The sequence below is a fragment of the Anoplolepis gracilipes genome, chromosome 1 (genome assembly GCF_047496725.1).
Source record: "Anoplolepis gracilipes chromosome 1, ASM4749672v1, whole genome shotgun sequence".
Lineage (NCBI taxonomy): Eukaryota > Metazoa > Arthropoda > Insecta > Hymenoptera > Formicidae > Anoplolepis > Anoplolepis gracilipes.
Genome location: NC_132970.1, coordinates 3,200,944 through 3,215,473, shown reverse-complemented (window position 1 = coordinate 3,215,473; position 14,530 = coordinate 3,200,944). Strand labels below are relative to the sequence as shown.

The following is a 14,530-nucleotide window of genomic DNA, read 5'->3' as shown; positions in this document are numbered from 1 at the left end:
TAATTTGTTATTCTCTTAATTTTGTCATATAATAATGTTAATAAATATATAATTTTGAAATTCTTTGTTAGACTCGTTAATAGATGATATTTTATTTAACAAGACTCTCTGTTAGATATATTACAATAATCTAATATATAAGTTTGCTATCAAACATAAAATTCAATACTTGTGACATTCGTATTAATAAAATTGGTGAATACATCAATGTTATGCAAATCATGCTGATACAAGAGAAATAGAATCAATGCGCATGCATTTCTATACTTACTTGTTGGTAACTGATGAGTATTAGATTCGTTACTCTCATTGCTGTGAAAACTGGACGAGTCCGGCACTTCGCTGCCGGGTACTTCCGTGATGTTAGGTAAAGGATTCTGACTTCGTCTGACCCAGTCTGAGCAGTCCCAGTGATACCCTAAAAGCATTGTAGACAACGACTGTACTCTGACACGCTACATGCGATGCAGCATAATGATGTGCAGTGAAGAGGAAAGCAGGACAAATAGTGGCACTCAATTGGAAACAGACGAAGCGAAGAAGCAAGGACCTACAGATGTATATACCGAATGTCCGAGAAATTATGCACATTTAACTATAAAGTTTCTGAAATTTGATTGTAGAAATGTGATAATTAAAATCAATAATTTTTTTTTCTCAAATTTTTATCATCTAATCATTTTGATTCGTATGTTATACGCACAAAATCTAACGTAAAATCAAACCAGGTCCCCTTTGGTCTTTAAGAGAAAGTGCGCTATTCGAAGGACATTCTGTATCTTGATCAATACAAGCAAGCAAATCTCAACTTACCGCCGACGATGCGAGGATCATCCTCGATGGACGTAGCGGAGACGACGGAAGATGCAACCGTATGAGGCGTCCGTCGAGAGGAATTTAGTAGAAGTCCTCCAGTGGTCAGCTCTGGTACCACTGGGCTCGCTCGTTTCAGGTCTGTTAGTGCATACAATACGAAATACGCCGGTGTTAATAGAATAATTCACTGCACGCCCAATCAGAGCACGTAGTACAGAAAAATCGTGACAAGAAAAATAAGAGAGAGAGAGAGAGAGAGAGATAGAGAGGCGAGAGCAAGAAAAATTAGAGAGAGAGAGAGAGATTCATGAGCAATGATGAGAACAAGAAAGGCGTCTATTAGTGCTCTCACCTCTTACAATCGCATGCCACAAGCGAAATCAAAAGTAACAAGCTGTATCGAATGGAGCTGGGAGAAATTTTCTTTTTTTTTTTTTCTTTCAATGACGCTTACCATTCTTGATCTTGGTGGTGTCAGTTATGAAGGAGGCTAGCTGCATCTGCTCTTGCCAAGTGGGCTTATGAAGACTGTCCGTGTCGCTTCCAGCTGCATTCCCACCGACCGGGTTAGCGAGGGTTAAGGATGGGGGTGGTACGGGGGTACTGCGATTTAAATTTCGCAGGTAATCCGGTGGAAAGTTCTCTAGTTCATCGCCCGCGCTACCGTAGCTGCGCAGAGTGTCCAAGTTATTTAGAGCCACTGCCGCCGAATTACCATACGTGACCGGTTCGTTGTTCGAACTGGGAGTATAGGAGGCGGGTCTGGGAGGGCATTGGGGAGGTTCTCTCTGTAAAAAGAATATCACAAGACCTTAAACAGGATCGCCGCTGCGACGGGAAGGATTGTATCGTGTTGGCAAATCGATGATTGCAAATCAAAAATAAAACAGCATTGAAATCAATTACTAAACAGCACAAAGATGAATATGAAGGCATTATATCTCAATCGTAGATAAAATTATTAGAAAAAAGAGTACTGTAGTAATTTCGCTTAAGTTTCTTTACGTCGATACCGAAATAATGCCTTCTGAAATAAATTTGTTAGTCCTTGAGAGTTCATGCTTTTATATTGTGTGCACGATGACTAAGATAATATCTAATCATCTAAATATAGTAGTACCTGTATGACTTCTAGATTGCTCAGTTTTGAACTGCGCTTGAACTCGTGCTCGTGCGGTCTCGCGGAATTCAAGACGATCTGCTTCCGCGTTTCATTGTTGATGTTGTTAGCGCGCGCTCTAGTTCGCTTCATTCTGATTCTTCGAAAGGCAACGAATATGATGATGAGCAATATGTTGAGTAACACCGCGACGCCGATCCACATGAGGTGCTCCCACGTGATGTTAAAGTGGCTGGATATGATGGGCGTGGAGAAAGCTGGATTGCCGCAGTTTAAACCGGTCATATTCGGCGGACAGATGCACCGATACGTGCCAATCTCATTGATGCAGGTACCGCCGTTCGTGCACGGGTTCGCGTCGCACTCGTTGATGTCAGTCTCGCAACGCTCACCAGTGAAACCTTGACATTTGCAGATTGGACCGTTGTTACCCTCCTCACACACGCCACCGTGGATGCATGGATTTGGATTGCAATATCTGCCGTACTCGCAGCGTTTGCCGCTGAGATTCGGTCCAACGCACTCGCAGACGTAATCCCCATCTTCCGGTACGATTTTACAACGGCCGCCGTAAAGGCAAGGCGACGAGGCGCATGGATCCGTGTCAATTTCGCAGGAGAGACCTTCAAACCGGTTATGACATTGGCATTCGTAGCTGTCACCGCCCATATCCTTGCAGGTACCGCCATTCTCACAGGGCTGCGAGCCACAAACACCCGACGGCACCAGAATAGTGGCCGTATCGCAGCTGAACTTCACCTGTCCCTTGAAACCTTTGAAGATCGCGACGCTGCTGGCGCCACTCATATGCAGCGGTACAGATACCCGAGCAATTCTGACGTCGTCCATGCAGCCGATGAAACCACGCTGCACGTCTTCAAAACCGATAATAGATGGATGCTGTCGTACTTCGGCGCCCAGATATAGATCGTCCGACTGCAGATTCAGAATGTCGTTCATACCGGGCGCGGAGCCATGAGCGATATGTTTACCATCGACGGTGAGTCGGGCACCATTGCTCTCTCGTTCCAATTGGATCTCATGCCACTGCCCGTCGCTCACATACACACTGCTCACTCTAACTAATCCTTCGCCACTACCCAAATCAAATTTGTATTGCATGACACCGTTAACGATCTCTAAAATATTGTAGTCTACTTTGCCGGCCGCGTACATTAGATTGCCAGTAGGTTGTACTGTCCGGATTCTCAAGGATAGACTTAAACGATCCTCGATTGTTTGCCGTATTAGCGCTTTATCGATTCTGTAGTGCGCGTAACTCTTGCCGCTGAAAGATATAGGATTCCGTGGAATGTAGCACGATTCGTCGTGGCACTTGGAGATGTCGATGTCGCAGATCTGACCAGCGAATCCTTCAGGACATTGACAGGAATAACCTTGTACGGACGAGTCTGGCACGCAGACCTTGAACAGAGGACAAGGATCCCTGGCGCACTCATTGACCACTACTTCGCAATGATTGCCAGCATAACCTTCCTTGCAATTGCATTCCATTTTGTGTTTGTGTCGCGGCGATACAAAGCTCATTACGTCAGTGGACACAGGTGTGATTTGCGTAGGATCAAGAGTGATCTTATCTTGGCAGTCACCATAGAAACAATAGCCTTTGTTGCACTTTGAACGAACGATTTCCTCGACGACCAATTTCGTCGACTCTTCCAACTCCTCCACATGTTGATTCAATGCTTCACGTATGCTTTCCGAAGCGTAGAAGCCCAACGAACCTATAGGACTCGCTGCCTTCTTCACGGCAAACAGAAGATCGAGATCATTGTGCACCGCCTGGCGAATCGCTCGCGATTTGATCAAATTCGTTTCATCAATCGATGGTTGTACGCTCATAATGACGATGTCCTTGAGTCGGCAATTCATCGCGTTGCGGACGGTTCTAAGAAAACCCTTGCGATGGCTTAACATGAAATCTTCCGGACTAACCTCACGGAATCTTACTATCACTGAATTCTCGAGCATCTTATCGGTTATCAGATCGACATTGACTTTTGCAATAGAGTACGAGTGAAATTTACCATCCGTGACGCTAACATTTATCCTATATTCGCCGACGTCGAGTCTAGGTAAGGCCACCAATGTACCGTCGATTTTGTCTATTTGGAAGAGATTAGTACTCGGGACCGGTAAAGACGGTACCAAACTAAAGAGTAGCGTATCGTACTGATCTTGATCAGTCGCGTGAATTTTTCCGACAATACCGCCGGGATACTCGTCCATGTAAGAATTGACAATTACTTCGAGGGGTGTGATTACCGGCGGATATTGCGATTCCTCGATCACCTTGATTACAACCCACGCATCCGAGTACAAAGGCGGACTGCCATTATCAAACACTCGAACGTGCAGTATATATTTATCCTTTACTCTATTATTGAACTTTGTCGCCGTTCGCAAAGTGCCATCCTGTTCCAGTCGGAAAGCGTCACCCTCGTTTCCAGAGCGAAAATCAAAGGTATACGGCTGTGCATTTGGCTCGATGTCCGCGTCAGTGACCACGAATTGTAGAACTGTATGGCCAAGCGGTTTATCTTCTTGCACTATAGCGGTGTAATTCGGTAGAGAGAACAACGGTGGATTATCATTTGCATCTAGAATCTCGATATTCACCATCACGAAGCTCGAAAGCATCGGTATACCGTTGTCACGCGCATGAACTTCCAATACATAGCTCGCAATCTAAAAGAAAAAATATAATGTATAACGAAATATTTTGAGCTTGTGTAATATATTTATGAATAAATTTAATACTAACTTCTTCTCGATCCAATAGCGCAGCAACAGTTATTTGTCCAGTTTTTCTGTCGATAGAGAATTGCTTCTGTCTGTCGCCCCGTTCTATATAATACGATATATTGCCGTTCTCCTCGCTATCCAAATCGTTCGCGTATACCTAAAAATCATTAAAATACAATAAAATATAACATCTTAAAAATGTAAGATATATTGTTTCTTGTGCATGAAGTTACTTTTCTTTTAATATAAAATCTTATCTTTTATATAAAACCTTCTATTTTAATAATTATTCATATCTCTATTAATATTTCATTTTTTATACGTATATTTTGCACGAATAATCACGTGACATGCAAAATTATTGTGACAGAATACACGAAACTCACTTGCGTAACTTTCTCTCCAATTTCCGCGTCTTCTCTCACGAAAGCTCTGTATGAAACCTCGCTGAAGATCGGCGCGTTGTCGTTACTGTCAGTAACAGTTATGTTAACAGTGGCGTGATTACTCAGCGGTGGAATACCTCCGTCAACAGCTTGGATAGTGAGAAAATAATCACGAGCCCGTTCGTAGTCCAACTGTTCAGCGATGGTTACGACGCCTGTTTTGGCATTTATTTGGAATTTCTTGTGCTCGTTGCCACCGACAATCGAATAATATATATCGGCATTAATTCCTGTATCTTTAGATGTAGCGAGCACTCGAGCCACCTCGGTACCGACTGCGTAGATCTCAGGTACTCTCGCAAAGTAGATCTTGGAGGCGAACTCAGGCGGATTGTCATTGATGTCCTGCACGTTAACGATAAGCGAGGCGAAACCCATCAGCTGCGGGGTACCCTGATCAAGCGCTTGAATAGTCACATTGTACATGGCTTTGGTTTCTCTGTCTAATGGCTTGGCCAGCGTGACTATCCCGCTATCTGCCGCGATGAGGAAGTGACCATCCGCCGAATCGATAAACTCATATCTGATTTTCCGATTAATACCGATATCGTCGTCTGTAGCGTGTACCTTTGTTACTAGCGTGCCAACTTCCACGTCCTCGGGCAAGGTGCTGCTGTACGTCTGCATAGTGAATTTCGGCGCGTTGTCATTGAGATCGGATACGAGAATCTCTAATTGCGAGGAGCACTCCCAGGTTGGTTTGTCTCGATCCTGCACGTGAGCCATCAGCGAATATTTAGCTTGAGTCTCCCGGTCGAGCTGTCCAACGGTTTTTAACACGCCCGTTTCTCTATCCAATGAGAATTTGTCATTATTGTCACCGGTTAAATAGAATCTTAGCTTAGCGTTCGGCTCGTCGTCGTAATCGGTGGCCAACACAGTCAGAACGTAGGTGCCGGGATGCGAACCTTCGGAAAGTATTTCTCTGTAACGATACCGCAGACAATATGGCGGATTGTCATTGACGTCTAAAACTTGCACCGTCACTTTCGTTTCGAAGACATATTTTCCGTCGGTACCGATAATCTCAAGCTCATAACGATCGATGGTTTCTCTGTCTAAGGATTTCGCTACATACACTTCACCGGTAGATCTGATTTGAAATTGCGATCTAGGATCACCGGACGTTATGTAAAATTCTATCGGCGTATTGACGTCCGAATCTTTATCGACAGTGATAAGTTTCACTACAACCGTTCCCGGTAGAGCATTCTCGTTCACCGTAGCCTCGTAAGGATCATCGACAAATGCGGGTGCGTTATCATTATAATCTTTTAGCTTGACATGCACCGATGTCCTCGCAAAATGTTTCGGATTTCCGTTATCAGTAGCGACCACCTAAAAGAAAATGATTAATATTTGAATATATATCTAAATATGTACTTATGTATCTGATACGTATAAATATGTTCAGTTAGTAAATACATTCAGAATATTTAGTATTGTATTTACCTGAAACTTATATTCTGGTTGCTTCTCCTTATCAAGTTGCACCAATGTCGATATCCAACCGGTATAAACGTCTACTGTAAAAACATTTGCTAATTCTCCTATGTCCGATCCAAAGGAGTAACGTACCTCGCCGTTACTACCGAGATCTTTGTCGTGCGCAACAACTTTTAATATAGACGTTCCCTCCTCGATGTTTTCGGCCAAGCTAATCGAGTATGGATTACTCTCGAATTTCGGCGCGTGATCATTCTCGTCCAACACCTGAAGAGAGATCTCGGCGAGAGCCGTAAGCGGTGGACTAGAATCAGTCTCGGCGAGAACACCAATCAAGTGACTGTCTTTCACTTCTCGGTCCAATGGTCTCGCCAAAGTAATTTGGCCGTGAGAATCAATCGTAAAGAGCGGGTTGTCCTCGTCACCTGACACTATACGATACGTCACTGTACTATTAGTGACAGTTTTGAGTTTCGTGATCGGCGTGCCAACAGAGGAATCTTCCCTTATAAAGAATTTATCTTCTTTTCGCTCAAACAAAGGAGCGATATCGTGAAGACCCATTATATAGATGCTGAGTGGTACATCGGTGTGATGCGTAGTTGTACCTTTGTCTTCCGCACGAATAAACAGCTCGAACAATTGATTTTCTGAAAATAATGAATATTCATTCGTGACGTTGGTAAAGTTTCCAAGATGGATATAGAATATGTTCATTTCATTCACATATTCTATATACAGCGTGCAAATAAGATGCAATCTTTCTACTTACCCCACGGCACAGCGCTTTTCTGCAAATAGAGTGATCCTGTGTCAGGGTGTATACCAAACAGAGATCTAGCTGGTGACGTTTGCAAATCATAGATGGAATAAATAATCTTGGCCGCTTCGTCCTCGTCCGCGTCTTGCGCTTTGACTTTCAGAAACGACGTATTCATGGACAAATTGCCCTGAATGGTCGCTTTGTATTCTCTGAGAAGAAACACTGGTGGATTATCATTCTCATCGCCGACCTTGACACGTACCATCACGAATCCGCATCTACCGCCGCCGTCCATCGCCATAACTGGTATTTCATAGAGCTTTTGCTCTTCTCGATCGAGCTTTTTGCGGGTCACGATTTCGCCAGTGACTTTGTTTATGTCATATATCTCCTTCATCAGCTCGGACATTATTGCGTATGTAATCGCACCGTACTCGCCAAAGTCCTCGTCCTCAGCTAATACGCTAGTGACCAGTCTACCGGGCAGCTGATTCTCCAGAACAGTTATCTCGACTACTGGATTTGGAAACTTTGGATTGTGCTTGTTCGCCGGTAAGATCTCAATTTTGACACGCGTAAAGCTGGTATAGACACCGTCGGTGACGGATACATTGAGCATGCTGAGCTTCTGTTCGCCAAAGTTTTGCATGTTTATCAGCGAGATGATGCCGGTCGACTGGCCGATGTTGTATGTTTGCTGTTCATTACCACCCACGATAGTATATGTCAATTTCTCGTCGACGTAATCCGGATCGCTAGCCGACACCACTGTCACGAATTGACCGCGCTCGGCGTGTTCCGATAGAAAACAGGTGTACGAAGGTTGCTCGAACTTTGGTGGATTGTCGTTCATGTCGATCACGCTCACCCAAACATGCGCTGTGCTCGACAAACTCGGGACGCCGCGATCCACGGCGATCACTGTGAAATGATGAGACTCGTGAGTCTCATGGTCCAAAGATCGCTTGAGAAATATCACACCCTCGTCAGGATCGATGTGGAAGAGATCCGCGCTGTTCTCAGTGTCGTTTTGAATGGCATAACGGACTTGTTGATTTACACCTGGGAAAAAATAGATATGATCAGTGGCTTTTTTGTAAGTTTTATCTGTATAAATCTAAAAGAGATAATCCAATGATTAAATTGAAGTTTAAATTTAATTTAACGCTTACCTGTGTCATTATCTCTTGAACTCACTCGCAGGACGGAGGTACCGAACGGCGCTGCTTCCGATACCGAGATGTTGTAAGAATCTTGCGTAAATTCGGGCGGGCAGTCATTTACGTCCAAAATAAGGATGCTGACAAGTACCTCGGCGTAAACGCCTGACACACTGTCGGTGGCGCGTACGGTCAGTTCATATTGCTTCTTTTGTTCATAATCCAGTTCATCCACCACATAGATTACACCTGATTTATACGAAGAGAAAATTGTAGACCCATAAAGCACTATGCAGCGAAGTGTCTACATATCCGTTGAATATTTTCTACGTTAAGCGTTTCTTTTAAGAATGATGAAGAGTGCGTGTGAAAAATTAATCTACAGTATTTATATTTGATTTTTATATTATTGATCTATTTTTCAATTTTGTTTTGATATCATTTAGGACGATGAATTCAAGCAATCGTCATAAAAATTTACATGACACGACATTTCCATAAATCCAACGGATCCGTAGACACTGGAAAACAATGACGAATGCAGTCACGTGGTAATCACGTTTATATAAAAAAAGTCAAGTTCCCATGAATATTTTGCCAATGCTATTGTAATATGTGCTTGCACCTTTCAAGAAATAAAAATTGACATCGTGATTGTTACTGATATATGATAGGTAGTTTTTTGTTATTAAAAAATGTTTTTTAATTTAAATAGACAATGAGATATAAATAATGGCTCTTTGCTTTACGTAAGGTGCAAACACGTCATGCGAGCAGGTTGAAGCTATTGAAATCTCGTGAAGAAAATGAGAAAATGGGTGGGTCGCGCACGTTCACATCCAGACGAAATATTTATGATGTGTCTAGAGCGGCCTCGGATCGTGAAACGATAGTGCGTGTAAGCAGCTATTGTGCTTCAAGCCGGTTTCGTGTGGTTCCATCGCGATTACAATTTAACGAGACCCGCCCAGATTACGATCGTAGAAAAACGGGAAGCAAGAACAAAATTAATTTTGTAGAATGGAATATAATATATACGACCAAAGCGGATTACAGAAGAAAAGAGAAAGAAAGAAATGGGGATATCATTTAAAGAGCAGATATTATAATTTTTAAAAAATTTTTTTCTCTTCGTGAGGGAGAATATTAGTTTCCAAGTGAATGCATGCAACAAGCTTATATCATAAGCTAGCAATCCAGCGTTCAGTTACTTTCACTACGGTAGTAGTATCATGCATCGCGATTAATAAATCTAATTTAGTTGCGAATAATAGATTATCGAATAAAATTATTTAAAGGAAAGGGGGAATTAAGAGACGTGGAAAAATAGACCAAATTTGAAAAATATGATGAAATACAAATTTTAGAAGTAATAGATCGTATCAATATCTGTAATATCAATGTCTATTATATTAGTTGCATCTAATTCAAAGTAAATGGGAATTCTCGTGTAATACAATGACTACATGTATTTTACATATATATTAAAAGGACATATTGTAGGTTTCAGCATGTTATGGTAATTGCATAAGATAATTGAATAATTTGCATCGATCAAAATGTTAATTGGAAATGCAATTAAACACTGCAGAAATCGATAAGTGTATACATATTCTGAATTATTAATTAATAATTTCCGATAAAGATTGTAGAACTTCGATTTAATATTGTGCATGGCAATAAGAATCTAAACTTTTTAAATGTAAATCGAAAAGTTGTTTAATTTCTTTTTTTAAGAATTTATACGAGAGATGTCCACTATCATACACAAAAAGAATAAAAAGTCTTTAAATTACAGTACAAGCAATATATTTAAATGGAAGATGTGTAACGACGCATTCAGGGCACCGTTACTAACAAAGTAGGCTTTCCGAGGTCTACCATTCGAGGCTCAGCGCCAATAGTGTCTCTAAACGCCTCTGGCAACCCCAACATAGACGCTACTCCATCACGCGAAGCGGTGCGAGTGAGACTAGCCAAATAGTGCTGGCCGGGTATGTATAAGCTGGCTCGATCAGCGCACCAGCCCCGATCCAACTCCCAGCCACAAGGTTTCCTGCTCGCTAGCATCGGATGACGAGTGTTCGGTATCCACACATTCAACATTTTTCGCGGCGCGCTTTTCAGCGAGGTGTGAGGACAACAACATTGGTACTACTTGACTCGCTAATAAAGGCTTCGGCCCGTTTACCCATTTCGCTCAGTTATTTAAGGGTCGACAAGATTAAAGGGGCAAATTCCAGCGTCACTGTCACCAACATTGACAAATAAATTGTCATTCAATGTATTGATGTATGTTCGTATACGCACTAATACCATTACATTGAAAGAGAGACAAGGACGGCGTTGTTATCTCTCATTATTTTTTCTTATCAAACGAAACGATACCAATATGATCTGTTAAACTGCATCTTAAATACAGATTTGCGATATTTGTATTTTTCGTATGTCTGAGAAGAATACTTCCTTATGAAACTTTAATATATTTCTTATATAAATAGCATTAGACGTACAGAGCCGGATCTTGCAATTGATTCTTAATTTACAATAAATAGAACACGAATTCGGGAGGGTAACTACACCTGATTCGCAGCAACTTGTGATCAGTAGCACGTTATTTAAAACTTTTATTTTTTTCAAAAAATTGCTCTGTACGTCAATGAAGACGATTCTGCTGATTACGAATATCACAATTTAACTGCGATTTTCTCTATATTTTGGCGGAGTACGAAAAATACGAATTGCTAACAGAGGTCTTTTTCATGTCTCCTGTCTATCATATCTACCCTTAACCCACACTCATCGTTATCACCGGATTTCCGTTTCGTACACATCCGATACTTTGCCGCCCTCCCTCTTACACATACACACACACAGTTTTAAGCCACGTTTGAAAAACATCACAGCTCCGTCTCGTAGTCCTTAAGTATATAGCACACACCCATACACATCTAGCTCTAAAAGTCGTAGCCTTTATTAGCAGACCAGTATAGGTATAGTATTTGGCGATACCAACATTGTTGTTCTGACGCTGAAAAATGCGGGTGTTGCACATGTAGACACCAGACACCGAGAGCACTCGGCAGAACGCGAGAATACTCGCTACCTGGATAACGGTGATAGGCCATCGGACACCGAGAACATTCGGCAGAGCGACAAAGACACTCGTCACTCGATGATAACGATGACAGGACACTGGACACCGAGAACACTCGCCATCCGGTGATAGCAGGAGCAGGAAGCTCTGCGGCAAGGAATTGGATCTGCGCTCGTATACCGATACGCTGCCGAGGCGGTTTATATACTTGACTAGTGCTAGTTGACCGATCTCTCATTCGCCTTGCTGATGCACATGGTGAAACGGTGTCTACGAATTCCACGATAGGTCTCTGCCAGGCAGTGATGCTAGAATCGGGTCGCGCAACACGCTAGTGTGCATTTCCTCTACTAAAATTTGACGTGTTGCGTGACCCAAATTTGGCATCAGTGTTGCCAGAGGCGAAGACAATTAGGGACGTCATTGGCGGCAACCCTCGGTAAGCTCGGAAGGCCTACTTGTTAGTACTATACTATATACTAATAAGTGCATCGTTATACAGTTCCATATTGCATTTGATGTTATCAAATCGAAACGCAAGCCACTTTTGATTTATTATGTATCGCAGTCAGATTTATTCAAGTTCAATTTTGTCGTTCGCGCATTCTTCCAATCATCCATTCAATTTAACTGCAGCAATTTGCCTAAGATATTATGTCGTGCATGAACACAGAGCCAGTGTGCAACATAGCGTAACAACACAGCATAGACCGATAGAACTAGAATTTTCATTTTATACTCACAAGGACCATTGTTACTGTCAGGGGCTGCGAAACAGGGAGATACAACAAAACTTTAATTTCGAGTTTCCAAACAAGCAATCGTAAGAGATACATATAGGACAAATATTATGATTCTAACACAACTAAACGATCTATGAGAAATAAATATGTATAAATGCGAGCAGTTACTTAAACTACAAAATCGAAAAGTATATGTTTACTAGAATAGAAAGTCAGAAAGAATACACTAAAAAAAAATGCATAATGAGATAAAACGTAGAATCGGCACTAATTGGTTTTGATAAAATCTAATTCCATAATTTTGAAAATTAAAATTATGACAAGTTAAAAATATATTATATTTTTCTCGACTTTCCTTTTTCTTCTTATTCTCTTAACCAATACCGTTATGCGATTAGAACTTAGTAACCAACTACCATAATGCAGCAAAATTGACGATGTTTACTAGGTATAGCCAAAATAGCAATATATCATAAGAAATCCTTTTATAGTTTGAATAGTGTAAATCCCATAACCAAGTTGTGAAATAAAAACGGGAATATTTAACTCGGAATGAAATATTCATTTTACATTTACATATATATATATATATATATATATATATATATATATATATAAAATATAGCTTTTATGTATTTTAAAAAATTTTGATATACAATAATGGAACGCGTATTTGCTATTTTTATTTGATTAAAAAACTTTTAAATAAAATAATATTTTATGACATTTTTTGCTATATATGCGATTAATAAAAAACAATATTGCCAATTCATATGTTTTTACCATTTTTTACTGTATCATATGATTTTCACAATATTACACTATGTCTTACGAAATTATTTTCTAACGTAAAATTCACGTTTGTCATCCGCTAACCACATCCGCATGCCAAGAAATTTATATCGCGAATTTTACTTACCCGTGTTGAAATCTAGGGCAAACTCCTCAAAATCATTGCCCTTAGTAATGCTGTATATGAGTTTGCGATTCAAAGGTGACTCAGCTTGAATGGATAACGTCAGGGGTGAATGTACTTCTATACTCTCAAGCACGCTATCCGTGTAGAATTGCTTGTCAAATACCGGCATCGAGCGATCTATCACCTTCACGTTGACTGGCACTTCAATGGAGCACGGCGTTATTCCTGCAATCATATTTAGAAGCTCATTTGAAACGAGATCAAATGGAAAGCGCGAGTTATTGACTTTGTATTTTAAGGAACTTACCGCCATCGTATGCGGCGATTGTAAGCTGATATTCGCGATTGTGACCTTCGAGATTTTGCTTCAACGATATTTCGCCCGTCTTTCGGTCCACCTTAAACAGCTCCCCGTGACCTTTCTTCAATTCATATCTCACCTCGCCGTTATCTCCGCTATCCATGTCTATTGCGTGAACCTGAATATTAAAAACAAAATGTTCAAAATTTGTATATGTAAAGAATCGAAGTAAAGAAACAAATGAAAAGTGGCAGAATCAAAGTGGAAAACATTGAAAGAAACAAAATCCAAATTATACATTAAGCCATGGATTAAAAGAAAATTGCTCTACCTTTGTAATGACTTCGCCTTTTTGAGCGTCGACGGACACGACAGCGTAGTAAGGTAGATTAACAAACATTGGACAATTATCGTTGATGTCGAGTATGGTAACGTTTACTATAACATGAGCTACTCTCGGCTTCTCCCGGTCCGGTGGATGACTCTTTGCCTCAACGATTAATTCATAATGATCGCACAGCTCCCGATCGAATCGCTCGCCAGTGGTTCTAATCGCCCCGGAAGTCGATCCGATTACGAACATGGAGGTGGGATTAAGAATGCTGAAGACAATGTGCTCGTTCAACGAGCTACCGAGGACATTTACTACCACAACGGTCGTAATTTTCGTGGAATTCTCCAGGATGGCACCCTCATAGACATTCTTCTGGAAGATCAAACCGGAATTCTCCGATTTCTCTACCATCACGTTCATCTGCGCCACGCTCGAGTACTTGCCGTCTGATACTCGCACGTGAAGGAGATAGTTTCTCTTCATACGTTCAGGATTATGGACCGTAATAATGCCGTTCTGAGCATCTATATCGAATGTGTGAGCCTTATTCCCGTCAATGATATCATATCTGTGACAAATATAAAATGCGAAAGAATTATTTATAAAATACTGAACAATC

The 14,530-nt window shown here is 41.2% G+C and overlaps 1 protein-coding gene across 3 annotated transcripts in view; it reads right to left on the bottom strand.

The window, feature by feature from the left end:
* Kug (FAT atypical cadherin kugelei) overlaps window positions 1-14,530 on the bottom strand; it is a 305,865-nt gene that overhangs the window by 4,121 nt on the left and 287,214 nt on the right. The window contains exons 11-23 of one of the 3 annotated variants that reach the window (XM_072896201.1): window positions 13,909-14,479; window positions 13,584-13,755; window positions 13,277-13,501; window positions 12,358-12,381; window positions 8,530-8,766; window positions 7,367-8,419; window positions 6,601-7,244; window positions 5,089-6,486; window positions 4,722-4,859; window positions 1,937-4,645; window positions 1,271-1,604; window positions 814-954; window positions 272-418 (exon numbers count right to left, since the gene is read on the bottom strand). In XM_072896201.1, the coding sequence (XP_072752302.1) occupies window positions 272-418; window positions 814-954; window positions 1,271-1,604; window positions 1,937-4,645; window positions 4,722-4,859; window positions 5,089-6,486; window positions 6,601-7,244; window positions 7,367-8,419; window positions 8,530-8,766; window positions 12,358-12,381; window positions 13,277-13,501; window positions 13,584-13,755; window positions 13,909-14,479 (7,793 nt within the window). The remainder of the gene's footprint in view (window positions 1-271; window positions 419-813; window positions 955-1,270; window positions 1,605-1,936; window positions 4,646-4,721; window positions 4,860-5,088; window positions 6,487-6,600; window positions 7,245-7,366; window positions 8,420-8,529; window positions 8,767-12,357; window positions 12,382-13,276; window positions 13,502-13,583; window positions 13,756-13,908; window positions 14,480-14,530) is intronic. The other 2 variants (XM_072896212.1, XM_072896222.1) reach the window with 2 other exon arrangements.